Source organism: Chionomys nivalis, chromosome 24, assembly GCF_950005125.1.
Source record: "Chionomys nivalis chromosome 24, mChiNiv1.1, whole genome shotgun sequence".
Lineage (NCBI taxonomy): Eukaryota > Metazoa > Chordata > Mammalia > Rodentia > Cricetidae > Chionomys > Chionomys nivalis.
This window is the reverse complement of record NC_080109.1, coordinates 20,906,020-20,921,139: the sequence shown is the minus strand read 5'-3', so window position 1 is coordinate 20,921,139 and position 15,120 is coordinate 20,906,020. Positions and strand designations below refer to the sequence as shown.

Below are 15,120 nucleotides of genomic sequence, written 5' to 3'. Positions count from 1 at the left end.
CAAAACGCAGACTTGTTCTTGGAATGTGTTTTTGAGCTCCTCCCAAGTACAGCAGAGAGGAGTGCTGATTACTCATTATTGCTTGCTGCTGTTATTCAATCAAATGTTTAAACTATCTTTTATATGCCTCGATGGGAAAACATGATTTTGCCATGTGCAGCTTATCCTTGTGACTGTCCACAGCTTGAACGCATGAGAACTTTACTCATGTGATCTTCTCTTAACCCTTAAGAGTATAAATTGGCCATCACATGAGACTTTATTCTGCCTCATTCATCAGTGGCTCCATTTTCCCAGATACCACTGCCTTTAGAGCAGTGGCAGCCAATAGTGCAACAGCTCCTGCAGGTGACCAGTATAACCCAAGGTGGCTCACTGTTATCTCTGATGTTACTTATCCATAGCTCTTTTAGTTACAACTACTTTGTATAAACTTTTTCCAACTTGTACAAAATTCAAAATCTTTGTTTGCATATTACATAATTGATGTAATATTTAGATGTTGGATTAAGTGTTCACTTAGTAGCAAAAAGAAAAGGAGGGGAGAGAGCAAAGAAGGGAGGGAAAGAATTTTTTAATTAGGTTGTAAAGATTGGTATTTTACCTTATTGTTACCTTGAGAATCTATATGAGGACCTCCTATTTTCATGCTTATAAAAGTTTCACAATAAATGTGTTGAAAAGCATGAGTCCATTGCATGGTAAATAATAGCATAACCAAATGATTTGTATTCACAAATGGGAAATAATAACCACAAAGTTGCACTGACACATGAGAATGATAGCAAATATATACAGACATATCCAGTATATTTGTGTCAATCTACAAATACTGAATCAGCATCTCCACCAATTCTGTAAGTGTCTGAAGTGTCTATGAGTAAGTACAGTTCAAACATGCACGCAGAAGTGTCAGTGAGAGAGCAGGAAAGAGATAAATACTAGTGAAATGACAAGTAACGGAGACTAAATCTAAGTACCTGTACTTGTTGGCGAATTTATTTCTTGTCTGATGTTTCTACCTGGTTGGCTTCCAGTTCTCGCAGTCTCTCTCTGGGGCTCTAATATGTCCCGATACTTAGATACCATCAGAACAGAGATGAAGTAAACAACGGCCAGAGCTAAGAACTGTGCCTGCTTGCTATCATCCTGTGTAAAATGAAAAGGCAGTTTGACACTCAAAAATTTTAAGATATAAATCCACACACTATAAGAAACTATTCTTGTTATTAGACATTAAGTTTTGATTTAACACGTGCTGAGAAGAAAGGTAGGCGAATAGCCCAGTAGTTAAAACACTTGCTCCTTTTACAGAGGACCAGAGCCAGTGCCAACTACCCACTTCAGGTGGGTCAAAATGATCTAAATCTCCATCTTCTGATCATCTGACATGCTCTCTGGCTTCTTTGGGCCAACACGGACACATTTATATCACCAATAAAAATAAAAAGACACTTCGGAGCCAGTCAAGATGGTTTAGTGGGTAAAGACACCTGCGTTTGGTCTAGGCATCCAGATGGTAGCAGAATACTCCATAACATTGTCCTCTGACCTTTGCCCATGCACTATGGCAAGTGAGCATGTGTGAGGATGTTGTGTGTAACACACAAATAAAAATATAAACTGAAAGAAAATTAAGAGTTGATAACTGAATTGCTTACTAAGTACCATGTTAAAGATACACACAAGGGGCTGGAGAAATAGCTGAGTAGTTAGGAGCACTAGCTGCTCTTCCAGAGGTCCTGAGTTCAATTCTCAGCAACCACATGGTGGCTCACAAGCATCTGTAATGAGATCAGGCTCCCTCTTCTGGCCTGTATGCAGACAGAACACTATATGTAGTAAATAGCTCTCTCAAAAATAAAAAAGATACACACAAAACGCCTAAAATGCTTCATCTGAGTTATAGGTTAAAAGAATTTTAAAAAGTAACATAATAAGATTTTGTTCAATGCGCTACAAAACATCACCCTTTCTCTTACCATTTTAATCTATGAATTTTTTATAAAACATGCAGATAAAAAAATTACTGTCCTCAATTTTTTAAAAAACAAGGATTTAAGCATTATAAATAAGATTAGTTAATAGAAAAAACAAACTGACAACTATAAAACATTCTACTACCTGAGCAAGAAGACATGTGGATTGAAGATGGCAGAGATAATATAAACAATGGCAATCATAAAATAAGAATTTCATGCAATCCCATTGTAAAACAGAATGTTAAATGGTAATATGTGTGATTATGTCAGGACAGAAATAAAAAAAACCAACTCATTCGATTCTAGTTAATAAATGGTTTCTATATTTACTATGTCATTTAAGCAAAATTCTAATATAATTCAGAATTTATGTACATTTGTCAGAAAAAATGACATCTATTTACTGGTGACTTGTTATGTTGAAAGAGATTCAGCATAGTAACAAAGAAAATAATAAAAATGATAGATTTTATTCTGAATATTGTAAATTTAATCTTCTACATGCTATGAGTGACAAAAGCTTTACAGAGATACACATTTTATGAAGTATTTAAAGTGTATACTGCTATTATTTCCATGCAGAAGGACTAATACAAACAGAAGGGGGATACACACACACACACACAAAACCCAAACACTCAAACAGTTATTACAAATAAAGTACAATTCAACTAACAAAAGACTCCAGCCAAGCATAAAGTCACACACAGCCCAAGCTGTAATAGACCCTATTTCCCACAATGCTTCTGTTCTACCACAGGAAATTCTGCTCCACGCAACTGGAAAACATTTAATAAATACATACAGAATAAATGAAAAGAAGTTATGGTAGAAGCACCACTATGAACTGCAGTGGTAGCCAAGTTAAAACATTTTCTTCCTAACTGGCATGTAAAGAGCTGTCTTTGCATCTAAATGTAGGACTGCAAGCAAGCGCCTCTACAAACTGCTGAGTCATCTAACTGACCAGACTGTTTTTAAGCAATGTTTTCATTTTACATAGCAAATTCTTCTCCTTCTATACAGGTAATATATACTTTCTTTCACTGCCCCACACATCCTCAGAACTCCTTAGGAACACAATAATCACAATCACTAAATTTAAATCTGCATATACACATATTTAGTCTATAATACTAAAAACGACTTCATGAAAAGTAAAACAGCTGAGTAATTCTGGGGAAAGCACAAAAGCTCCTGCCTTGAAATTGCTGCCAAATACTCAATTATTTGTCCTCTGAAAGCACACACATACATAGTCTCTCTCTCTCTCTCTCTCTCTCTCTCTCTCTCTCTCACACACACACACACACAGAGAGAGAGAGAGAGAGAGAGAGAGAGAGAGAGAGAGAGAGAGAGAGAGGTAATACGCATATATAGATTTCCTAAAACCTAATCTGAGGTCTGATATATTTCAGAAACTAAAGAAACAAAATGTGACTGTTGTTTTATAAAAACTTTGAAACTAAAGTAAAATTCTTATCATTTACAAATACAATCAACTAACATACTAACAATTGCAAAAACACTTCCAAGGCCCCAGATTATTATATGTGAGAAATGCATTTATAATCAAGAAGTACAGTGATTGAAAAAGACACTCTGACTCTACACATGTGTGTTGTCAATCACATACAGACCTGCCTGATACTTATTGCTCAAGCATACTATTGCATAACTTCAAGTATAGTTGCTAGTGTATTGGAGTTTTCTCTTTTCCCTAATGTATTAGTGAAGAACTACACAAAAGGTTGTCCAATTTATTCTTATATAGTAATGATTACATAAAAGAGCCTGATTCCTCCACTCTTCACTCTTCCAGTGCTAAGCATTATCATTTAAGTTGTTAGTTCATTTAATACTGAAAATATTTCATCTTAATTTTCATTTTGTTATCTACCGATGATACTTTAATAACGCTGCTGATTTACATTATATATTTTGCATTTATTGCTTACATGTGTTATGTTTTCCTATTTATCTTTTGGGCTGTTCATTTTCCAAGTGATTGATAAGAATCAACATTTTTCTATCATATATCCACAGCATGAAACATCACGCCACATGGCTTAGACTTATCTCAATGACACTGTAAACAACAAAGCACTCTATTTAACTGATTATTATATATACATTTCAAACATACACTTCTTTAAATATTCCTTGAATCATTAACCATAATTAAAACAACAGGATCTAATCTGGCTGGCTAATAATGCCTATATTTAAAACATATTATTGCTTAATCTGCTGTGAAACACTGTATTTCTACATGAAATTCATGAAAAGGTCAATCTTATTTTTATTTGCCTTTAGTAAGCAGTCATGGATTAGAGAGTTCATTAACCCTTCCTTACGTTATTTCTTTGAATGTTATTAAGCCTTCTCTAATTCAGATTCCTGCAGATGCCATCATTTGTGAAAGTAGGGGCCAGTGAGAGGGTTCAATGGTAAAAGCTTTTACTGCTCAGCCTGGAAATCTGGGTGTAATCCTTGGAACTCCTCAAAAAGGAAGAAGAATGGGCTCCACAAAGTTTTCCTTGGACCTCCACATACTGTGTGATATTGATAAGTCCCATCAAATGCATCATGAGCACATATATTTACAATAATAATTAATAATTTTTAAATGAAAGAAAATATCTTCCCATTCCCAAAGGCAACTTACATTAATGCCTGATGCAGTAACTTTTTATGTCTACTTAAAGAAACATTGAGAATACTGAAATATTCATTATATGGAAATGGAGTAAAGAATATAAAGGCAGGACCAGATGACCTAAGATAAGTCAAAAATAAGGCTATCTCTAATCTTGGAATATAAAATAAATCTCAAAATTTCTTATCATTTGTGTAAGCAATAGTATATACATACGTGTGTGTCTGCTTACCTTTGAGTGTGCATGTGAAGACATTGAGTGTCTTCTATCATTCTGTATTTTTTGAGGCAGAGGTTCTCACTGAATCTGAGGAACCTCACCTGGACCTCCAGCAATAGTGTTACAGAAGTGCAGCACCATGCCTAGATTCTATATAGGCCCAGAGGATCTGAATTCAGGTCCTCATGTTTCTGCAGCAGGAACTTTACCCAGTGAGCTATTTTCCCAGTTCTGTATGCATCCATACCATTTTTCAAAAGTAAACTATCAATAAGCTTTTGGAAAAAATAAGGTCCAACTAATTTATTATCAGAAGAATACAATACATCCAGACAACAAGACAGTTGGTAGCAATAGCAACTCTTTATAAATTTTACACTGATTAACACAAATGACCATGCAAGTTGGTTGTTATGGTTTGCTTTTTGTTTGTTTTTGCAAGGAAGTCAAGCAGATTTAAAACTTACCACATCTCGAAATACGACAGCACGAAGGCGATTGATATCAACGTCCTGAAGAAGTCTATCAGGATCCTTGATAGGCGAAAGGTTACCTGGAACATTTTCTAAGGGAGTCTTGAAAACAAAAGAAAAATATTGAGAAATACCATATTCTGGAAAATTATTGATAAGCATCATTTATACTATTTTCTATATTAGGCTGATCTTCCCACACCATTTCCTGCTTCCTCACAGAGCTAGAAATTAGTGATAGCAAAACTGGGAGGAGGTGTATTTTTTGTTCTCTGCTTGTCATGCTTTCTCTTCTCAGTGTTCTTATTTGCTATCAACACAGGTGCCTCTACGATCTCATAAGTGTAGGTAAGGCTGTGTAGGAAAAAAATGGTCTTGCCTTTTAGAAAAACTGAGTGCAAGTCTTTGGGTTAATGCTTGTTACTAAAATTCCCAGTTAATAATGCCTTTAATTCTGATGATTTATTCTTCATGCATATACATGTATGAGATTAAAATATTGTTATGAAACATTATGTAATTACACATAAAATTACATATGATCAATTTTGAAAGGTAATCTCTAAAACTAACTTAGTCATAGCTCACTATAGTAGATAGACATTAGAGAATATATCATTGAAAGGTTTTCTAGTTGAAGAAACAAAAATCTAAGGATTTTAGATAATATATTCATAACATAAATTAGAAAGCGTACCAAGTTACTTTGGCTCACTCTAGTGCTTTTTTAATTACTCAATGTACTAGGAATGCTTTGGAATAAATCTGACACTGTATATAAAATGCAAATGTGTGCTTTGCACAAAACAGGGATGTGCTTGCTGACCAACTACTACTTCCCTACAGCCACCACTGTGGTGTTTCACCCCTAAAGGAGACTGTGAAGCTCCTGTGGAACATGGTATGGGAAAAGGTTTCCATTAAAATCATTAAGTTTATCCATTCTATGTGAAATTGCAACTACTCTAAAATTCAACTAGATCACCTAAATGATAGCCTAATGCTTTTACCATGGGATAATGATAAAAGGTTGCATATAATTTATAGAATAGATAAATTTACAGCACATGTAAAGAAATTAAACATATTTTGATATATGTACCATTTTATATTTTATAAAGAGTCCCTTAATCTCAGTTGACCTTGAAAAGGGTATGAGAGGACAAGTTTAAATTGCTGTTCTGTGTTTACACAATATGAAAATGAGGCTCTATGGAGATACAGCACGCATGCAAGTGTGTCCACATTTGTTCTAGAGAGTCATTCTACTAGATCAGAAATCAACTATGGTTTACTGCCTAAATAGCTGTGTATGAAACGCATGCATAAAACTCATTTTTATTCTCTGTACTGATGTACTTTGCTAACAAGTCAAATATTTTTCTAATAGTCCAGTATCACTACTTACCTACTTTTCATTGCCAGAGACACACTCACTAACACAACCAAACAACAAAATTTCTGTCTCATTGGGTATGCTGTCTATATAAAACAAGAACCACAATTTAGTTTGGGGATTCTAAAGACTTCCTGTTACCCACTGATGTTTATTTGGTAAGAAAAGTACAGGCTCCCTGGTTGTTGATTCAGACTCTGTGAGTACCTATGAGCCAGGTTACTTGTTTTCTGGGTTTTCTTGTGATGTCCTTGACACATCTAGCTCCTACAATCCATCTTCCCTCTCTTCAGCAGGATTCCCTGAGCTTGGCCTAATGTTTGGCTATGGGTTTCTGCTTCTGTTTCCTTCAGTTACTGAATAAAGGCTCTCTGATGACAACTGGGGTAGTTATCCATCTGCGACAGACAAGCCTCTACATATTTGTGACAGTTGTGTAGCTTGGTCTATTTGTGGGATTCCTAGCAGGAGCAGTCCCCATGCTTTGGCTGGTTTTATAGAACCTATTATTCATACTAAATGGTCTTGATTAGCCTTAATACAAAAGGAGGTACTTAATGTTACTGTAACTTCATATGACAAGCTTTGTTGATACCCACGGGAGTCTTGCCCATTTCTGAACAGAAACAGAGGAGTGGATTGGGGCAGCAGAAGAGAATGGGAGGAGATGAGAAAGGGGAAACTGTGGTTGAGATGTAAAATAATTAATTAAATTTTAGTAAGAAAGAAAGAAAGAAAGAAAGAAAGAAAGAAAGAAAGAAAGAAAGAAAGAAAGAAAGGGCACAGTCCAAGACCTAAACCTCTCTCAAACAGTTGACTAGTTACACTCTTCTAGTGTTAAGAGAAGCAAGGAGCATCAGTAACACCTGAATGTTCATCAACCCCAGGAACCGCTATGTACTTTAATACAGTCTTTTTGCATTTTAATTAAACAATCTTCATTTAAGTTAAGATTCTCATTCACTTTAAAATACTAGGTAATTAAGATATGGAAGACAGGGAAATTTGTCTCAGAATCTTCTATGCTAAGTAGCAGAAGTCAGAATACACCTCAAAAACATTTCTTTACAACCTACAGTACCACAAATGCTCTGAAGGCACAGAGATGTAAAAGATATAGTCACCACCCTCTAGTAACTAGCCTTTTAATGTCTATGCAGTGATTATGAGCCAGACTGCTGACGCAGTAATATTTCCCAAGCAATGCAGATCACTATGGAATCTTGTCAGCAGTAAAATAATATGTGGGTCATATTTCTACGACAGCAGTGAACAAGAAAAGATGCTGTAACACTGTAAATAACTAATAGACTTTATGCATGTGCAGTTGGCTTAGCAGAAACTAGAGCAATACAGAGCCATGAAACTTAGAAAACCAATTAAGTTTCTATGCTATGTCTTCAATTGTTGAGCAAACAGTTACTGTGTCAATGCTGAAAATTTAATTACAAGTGCAGTGAGTGATAAAGAGACATGTTGGTTTTATTGAAACTAAAGGAATTGTCTCTAGATGAGGGTACAACAATGATATCAAAAAACTTTGTCCTGGGGCTGGAGAGATGGCTCAGCGGTTAAGAGCATTGCCTGCTCTTCCAAAGGTCCTGAGTTCAATTCCCAGCAACCACATGGTGGCTCACAACCATCTGAAATGAAATCTGATGCCCTCTTCTGGCCTGCAGGCAGACACACAGACAGAATATTGTATACATAATAAATAAATAAATATTTTTAAAAAAAAACTTTGTCCTGAGAAAGCAGCATATAAGATGACCTATATAAATACATTTAAGATATGTAAAACGGAAGGAAACATAATTCAAGATAAGGAAATTATATAGAAGTTTAAGAAGTCAAAATCTTTAGATGAGTTGATGAGGTCTGTATGTATGAAAGATCACAACCAAGAAAAGGTACTGTGGAGTTAAATACAGAGCAATCGTACAAACCTTCAAAGTCAGGAGTGTGCCCGTGATGTCATGTGTCAGTTAAACACAAGAAGAGAATTAATTTGTAATTAAGTATTGCCAGTATATTTCAAACTACTATATACTATGTCATTTGATGGACAAATGATATACTATAGACTATATCATTTGATTTAAAAATGTTCTTTGCTCATAGACTGACCTCTGAAAATAGATGTAACTATTTAAAGCAGAAATCTTCAGTGCTATGTGCCAATGCAATTTTTAAGAACCCTATCAGTAGAAATTACTAGTATCTTCTTTAATTACATACAAGTGAAAATCTTAGGAGGTCGGCTAACTTTGCAGATACAACCAAGAAGCAGAGAAGCCAGCACCAGGTCATCAAGCCTATGTCATTTTCTAGATCAAAATGCACTGTTCTCACAAGTAAAAAGGACAGCATATTACAGAGGAAATGGTTGATTACCTTGGATGCTGCTGTGGAAGTCACACTTTGGGGAGCTTCCTGAGGTTTACTGCTTCCATGGGAAGATTTGCTTCCCCTGTCTCTCTGTCTCTGTCGGCATTCTAAGCAGTTTCTCACAGCTACACAACAAACTAAGAAATCAGAAAGGTATTAACAAAAATTGCTGACATTGCTATATAGAAAAATGTTTAAAATTTTACTTTCTTTTCTTTATATTTACTTTCTCCCACAGATAATTATATAAATTTAAATTATGAAATATAATAATGAAGGTACAATACATATAGCATATATATTAAATAAAATACTCAAGTACTCCTGGTTCCAAAAAAAAAAAAAAAAGAAAAGAAAAGAAAAACAGATTACCACAACCTTTCAAACTCCAAAAATAAGTCTTCCTAATTCTATAATCCTCTATCAGTCACTATTACAAATGTTCTGTATCAGTAAAAATTTTTGCAACTTAAAAATGCTGAAGGATGTTGTGGATATGATACAGTGGGTAAGAGCATTTGCTATACAGACATTGGTACCTGAGGACAAATCCTTTGAACCTATATAAAAGGTAGTTATCATCACTCATACTTGTAACCCCAGTAATATAAAAGGACACCGTAGCTCCAGGTGCAGTGAGAGACACTATATCAAAGGATTAATTTGGAAATAATAGAGAAGGATACTGGACATCATCTTCTAAGTTTTACACATACATGCATTGGTAGGCATGCTCACACGTATAAACATACATATATACATATGCAATACACAATCATACATACAAACTTTAAAAGTGTTTAGCAATAAGGCTGTGCCCTTACTTCACTTATCTTGATGACTCTCACAGCACACCTTTCTATTTCAGGCAGCATCCCCTCCGCCAGAAGAGCTATTTGCAGAGCAGGAAGTTTACACTCCTTGTCAATAACAAGGAATCATTATTATAGGAAACATACAGAATTGGGGCTACCATTTCTCTCACTTCCTTCCTCCCTTTCTTTGGTAATTGATACTGGCCACTGGACTCATGCCTCTTCTATTCTCAATCAGGGCTCTACTATACACCATATCCTCAGCTGTTTGCAGGCCAAGGACATAAACAAGGTTCTCAAATCTTCATTAAAATCACTTCAATGATAAGTACCAGTTTTACTGATTTCTAAATAATTCTAAATATGTCTGACTATATTTGAGGCAATAAATAATTCCATGCAGCCTCCACTGGGAAGACACAAGGTTTTAAAACTGAGTAATCCTGAGGATTACAAGACAGTTACTAAGATGCAGGTTCACAACCTGAATCAGTGCTTTCTCTACCTCAGAGCTGCACAAGTCATCTTAATTATACAGCGTGTACCATTGCCTTAGCTTACTTACCTAGCCTTAGGCACTGTCTCATTAGCCCTCCAGAAGACATGTTTTTTTCGGCTTCAATCTCACTAAAATTTAGAGAGCTGGCAAACACGAGGACATCAACCATAGCCATGAGGCGGCTGAGGAACGTCACTGCTGTCTCTGCTGACATGCCTTGTGTCACTTCAATGTTTTCCAGTTCAGTCTTTAAAAAAGGAGAGTTAATCTTGTTTCAAATTAGAAAAAAAAATGGTACATGTTACATATAGTACAGGTGAAAAAGTTTGGAAAGCTTAAGTAAGAATATAAAGAATAAATTAATACTACCTATCACAAGACCTTGCCAAATTTTGTTTCCCAATCCACTATTCTTAAACAAAGAGCCCATTTTTAAAATGTATTGTTTAAAATACTGTATTAGTTGAATAAAAGACTTCATATAATTTCACAAAGATATTTAGAGACAAACACACTTATCTTATTATTCTTGTTTTAGTATAAAAGAGGTATAAAATTGACCTTTATTTTCTAAAATCGTCATCTCCATTTACGAATGGATGTGTTTTCCTTTCTTACAGTCATAGAGAATAACGGGAAGGATACAGAGCAATTTTCTTTGGTAGCAAATGAGATGACTGTCAAACTATAATACATACTAATGACATCTATTCTGAAACACTAAGGATTTTATGTATCCAATAAGACTAAAGTTGATATGATCAAAAGAATCAATCCTTTAGATTCCTCACTGATAAGCTATGAAACCCTCACTGTAGAAGGAGGAAGGAGCATTGTTAAGCTGAACGTTAGACTTTAGCTTAACTAAAATATTCCCTGTGATAAAATTGCTATTTCTTAACTTTCAGAAGAAATATTAAAATTTATTTTGTTTCTTAGAACGTGTAACTCTGTAAGTTATGAGCAATTACATCATTTCTTTATTTTCATTCTGTATTAAGAACACTATAATTATTTTTATTTTCTTATAACTAGAATTTTCTTAGTGTCAGAAGGAGCAAGGAAAAGAGATACTTTGTAAATAAAAATGCTGCACAAAGACTCTCAAAATACACACACTCTCTATACTGACTGATCTCATCTTTACCAATGACTTTAGCCAAAAGTCAAACTCAGGGTGGATGGATGAACTAGATTCCTGACTTTTTTCACACTGTCTTTAAAAATGCAGGTTCTTACCTATTTGTATTTTGTTCCTGACAAAGCATGAAATTAAGCTGTGACCATAGCTTAACAGTTATAAGAAAATAATCCATTTTAAGACTACTTTCTATTATTCTAGGATGAAACACTGGCCATTGATTAGATCAGTCAAAAAATTCTTAATACTTGTCAATAAATTCAGTGAATCTGCAGAGATGTTCTTAAATTCTTCATTATTTTAAATTGTTGAAATGTTGAGAGTCCTACCTCACTGTATTACTGCTTTATTTTCCAGTTGAAATCTACAAATCTAACCAGTGAAATATACTCTAATTTTAATAGTGAATAAGAAACAAATATTACTACATAATTATTCAATTGTCTATATAATTTGACAAATTATACCAAATATTCTACCAAAATATCAAAATTAAAAGTAAAATGTTTTCTTAACATGAATAATAACTTATAAAATAATTCTTATCCCATTCTGCTAATAATTATTTACAAACATGGTATATAAGCATCCTATGTTAAAATGCATTTAATATAATTCTTAATAAATCTAAATATATATCTCATCCAATTTCCTATAATTGGAATTTAAATCTGATTGCACACAAGACTCTATTTACATTGTTTTCATTATATTATTTGTTGCTGTTATAAATAAAACAAATACATTGGTGTATTGAAAAAATAATCCCTTTTATAAATTTTTAAAATACACAAAGATATGTCTGATTAAATGATGATATGAAAACTCAAAATATAACCAATTAAAATTTTCACAATTAAAAATAAAATTTAAAACTAAAAAAACCTAAAAATTACTGCAAAAGTAATACTAACCTTAGAACCCTGGACATGCATTAGACAAAACAGACAACAGACCAAAAAAATACAAGAAAAAAGGAAATTATTAAAATTAAATGAAAATATATGTAAAATTGAAACACAAAATAACATTTTAAAATTATAGTTGATTATTTTATTAAAAACAAAATTCTCAGAATATCCATTTTATAAAGTACATAACTATGATTAAGTATGAAACATTTAAATTTAAATTTATTTTTGTTTGAATAACTGCCCCCAAATATACATGTGAGTATAGCAAATATAGGAGAAAGAATGCAAATTCATTTTACATAACAATGTAGTGTCTAATGGATGGATACTGAAATATTTTAGAATGAACAAAGGATGACCCTGCTCAAACCTAACTTAGTTCAGACTTGAGCAGAAATGACTCAGGGAAATCACTGCATTTCTTACACCAACTATCAAAACTTTATCTATAAGGAAATCATATTTATTTTCTCAAATAGTCACAGCCCTTCCTATACAAAACTAAAATATTTATGCCAGCACAACTTAAAATTCACTTTCTGTGTCAGAAAATAACTCACGGATACAACTATAGAATGCCTAACATATGAGCTTAGGTAGCTGCATACTATCTAAATTTAGGACATTGTTAAGAATAGGTTTATATAATAAAAACATTATAGACTTCCCCTCCTCCCACAAAACTACAAAATTCAATTCTTTTGAATTTTGACAATAAATGTAAATATAAATTTGAAAACATGCCATTTTCATGGTATATCCATTGGGAAAATATATAAAAGAATCCTGAATTACCAATAGCTTTATTGTCAAAAGTCTCATGTTTTCCAACCCCATATCCTATTAATAAATGACTATAATTAAGACTGCCGTCATGCTTGACACAGAAGATAAGGTTGCTTTCCTTTTATATGTTACAATTATTTGAAGAACCAGAAATGTTAGTTTTTATTATTTTCCTGGGAAAAGAAAAGAAATTAAACCATATTTGACACTGTGTTCTGAGGGTTCACTTAAACGGTAACTGAAAATTTTGAGTGATTGTTGGAAGTGGTGTTGGTCACTGGGAAGTGATGGCACACGCCTTTAATCCCCAGCACTGGGGAAGCAGTGGTTGAATCTCTGTGAGTTCAAGGCCAGCCTGGTCTACAGAGTGAGTTCCAGGGCTATACAGAGAAACTCTATCTCAAAAAAACAAAAAGGAAATAAAATCTTGAGTGATAACAACAAATCGTGAGGGAATATATGACTAACGACGTTGTTTTCTTTTCAATGTTTCCTTCCTATTCTCTACCTTCATTCCTAAGTGTAGCAGGACATAAATAATTCAACTGACTAGTCCTAGAAAACTTAACTCAATAAAATATCCCTTAAGCAAACACTGATCAAACTGCATAGTAAGTGGTTCAATTTTATTTGTTGTTTATTTACAGACAGAGTCTCACTATGTACCCGTGGTATCCTGGAAATTACTATGTAGACCAGAGTGACCTCAAACTCACAAATAACTCTAACATCTGCTTTTGCTTTCCCTGTGCTGGGAATGAAGGCATGCAGTATCATACTGGGCCAAGGGTCTTAATTTTTTAAAACTATTGTTTTATTTCTATTTAAAATATTTTGTGAGCTATTTACTGTAACATACAGTTTTAAATAACATAGGTATCCAAAACCCCAATATAATACTGCTTTTTTTAGATTGTCTACTATAATATAAATCATGTGTATTTCTAGCCTTCTTAACGCGTACATTAAACCATCTCCTTACAGGTAAGATTTCTTCCAGAACAACGACACTGTAAGAACAACTCAGAAATGCTTTCCCTACTACACACACAGTCTATTGTGTTCATTTATGGTTTCAGGGAGGAGACGGACCACTTCAAATGGCCAGTCCCCTATAAACAGCAAACAAACAAAAAAATGGTTTTGGTTGAATATTTTGGTATCAAAATAGATTATCTATAATAACCCTATTATCTCAAACATTACAAATGAAAGGCTTTTAAAATAAACTGGGATAATTATTCAACCAGACAAACATGTAAAGAAGGGAGTTCCTGAAGGAATACAAGAAAGTTCTGAGAGGCTTCCCCACCTCTTATATGCCGTATCTATTACCAAATTTGATTCGTTAGCCAATGAAACCAAAGTCGAGGCCATGCCCACCAAATGTTACAGCAATACTGAAACAAAGATCAGTCTCATACTGGGGTTCACACATTTTCATTTAATCCAAACGTCACAAAAATTTGTATCTGAATCTCACTGAAAAAAAAATCTGTTTTTTCCATCAACGGAGTACAGCACTTATCTTGAGAAATGGCAAATGCTCACTTCTGGGTTTAAGTTTCAGGTTATTTTTTAAATAGGGTACTACAAAAATACTTTGCACACTTCTTCTACTTCTTTTAAAGTTTAATATAGTTGTACATTAAAGATTCTAATGACAAAGAGCAAAAATAAGATGTGTATCTTCTAAGAGATAACTGTATTTGTTAAAATATGGTTTATCATACTTAGTAGTCATTTAGTCAAATTCAAATTCTTATTTTATAAAGAATGAAGTTACCTAACTTTTGACTGTTCTATAATAACAAGGATTTTTACACATCCCTGTGCCATTCTTATTT

At 33.8% G+C, this 15,120-nt stretch overlaps 1 protein-coding gene across 2 annotated transcripts in view; it reads right to left on the bottom strand.

Annotated features, from left to right (window-relative positions):
• Nbea (neurobeachin) overlaps positions 1 to 15,120 on the bottom strand; it is a 487,335-nt gene that overhangs the window by 319,896 nt on the left and 152,319 nt on the right. For both annotated transcript variants that reach the window (XM_057757235.1, XM_057757236.1), the window contains exons 25-28: positions 10,499 to 10,679; positions 9,125 to 9,255; positions 5,329 to 5,436; positions 981 to 1,149 (exon numbers count right to left, since the gene is read on the bottom strand). In XM_057757235.1, the coding sequence (XP_057613218.1) occupies positions 981 to 1,149; positions 5,329 to 5,436; positions 9,125 to 9,255; positions 10,499 to 10,679 (589 nt within the window). The remainder of the gene's footprint in view (positions 1 to 980; positions 1,150 to 5,328; positions 5,437 to 9,124; positions 9,256 to 10,498; positions 10,680 to 15,120) is intronic.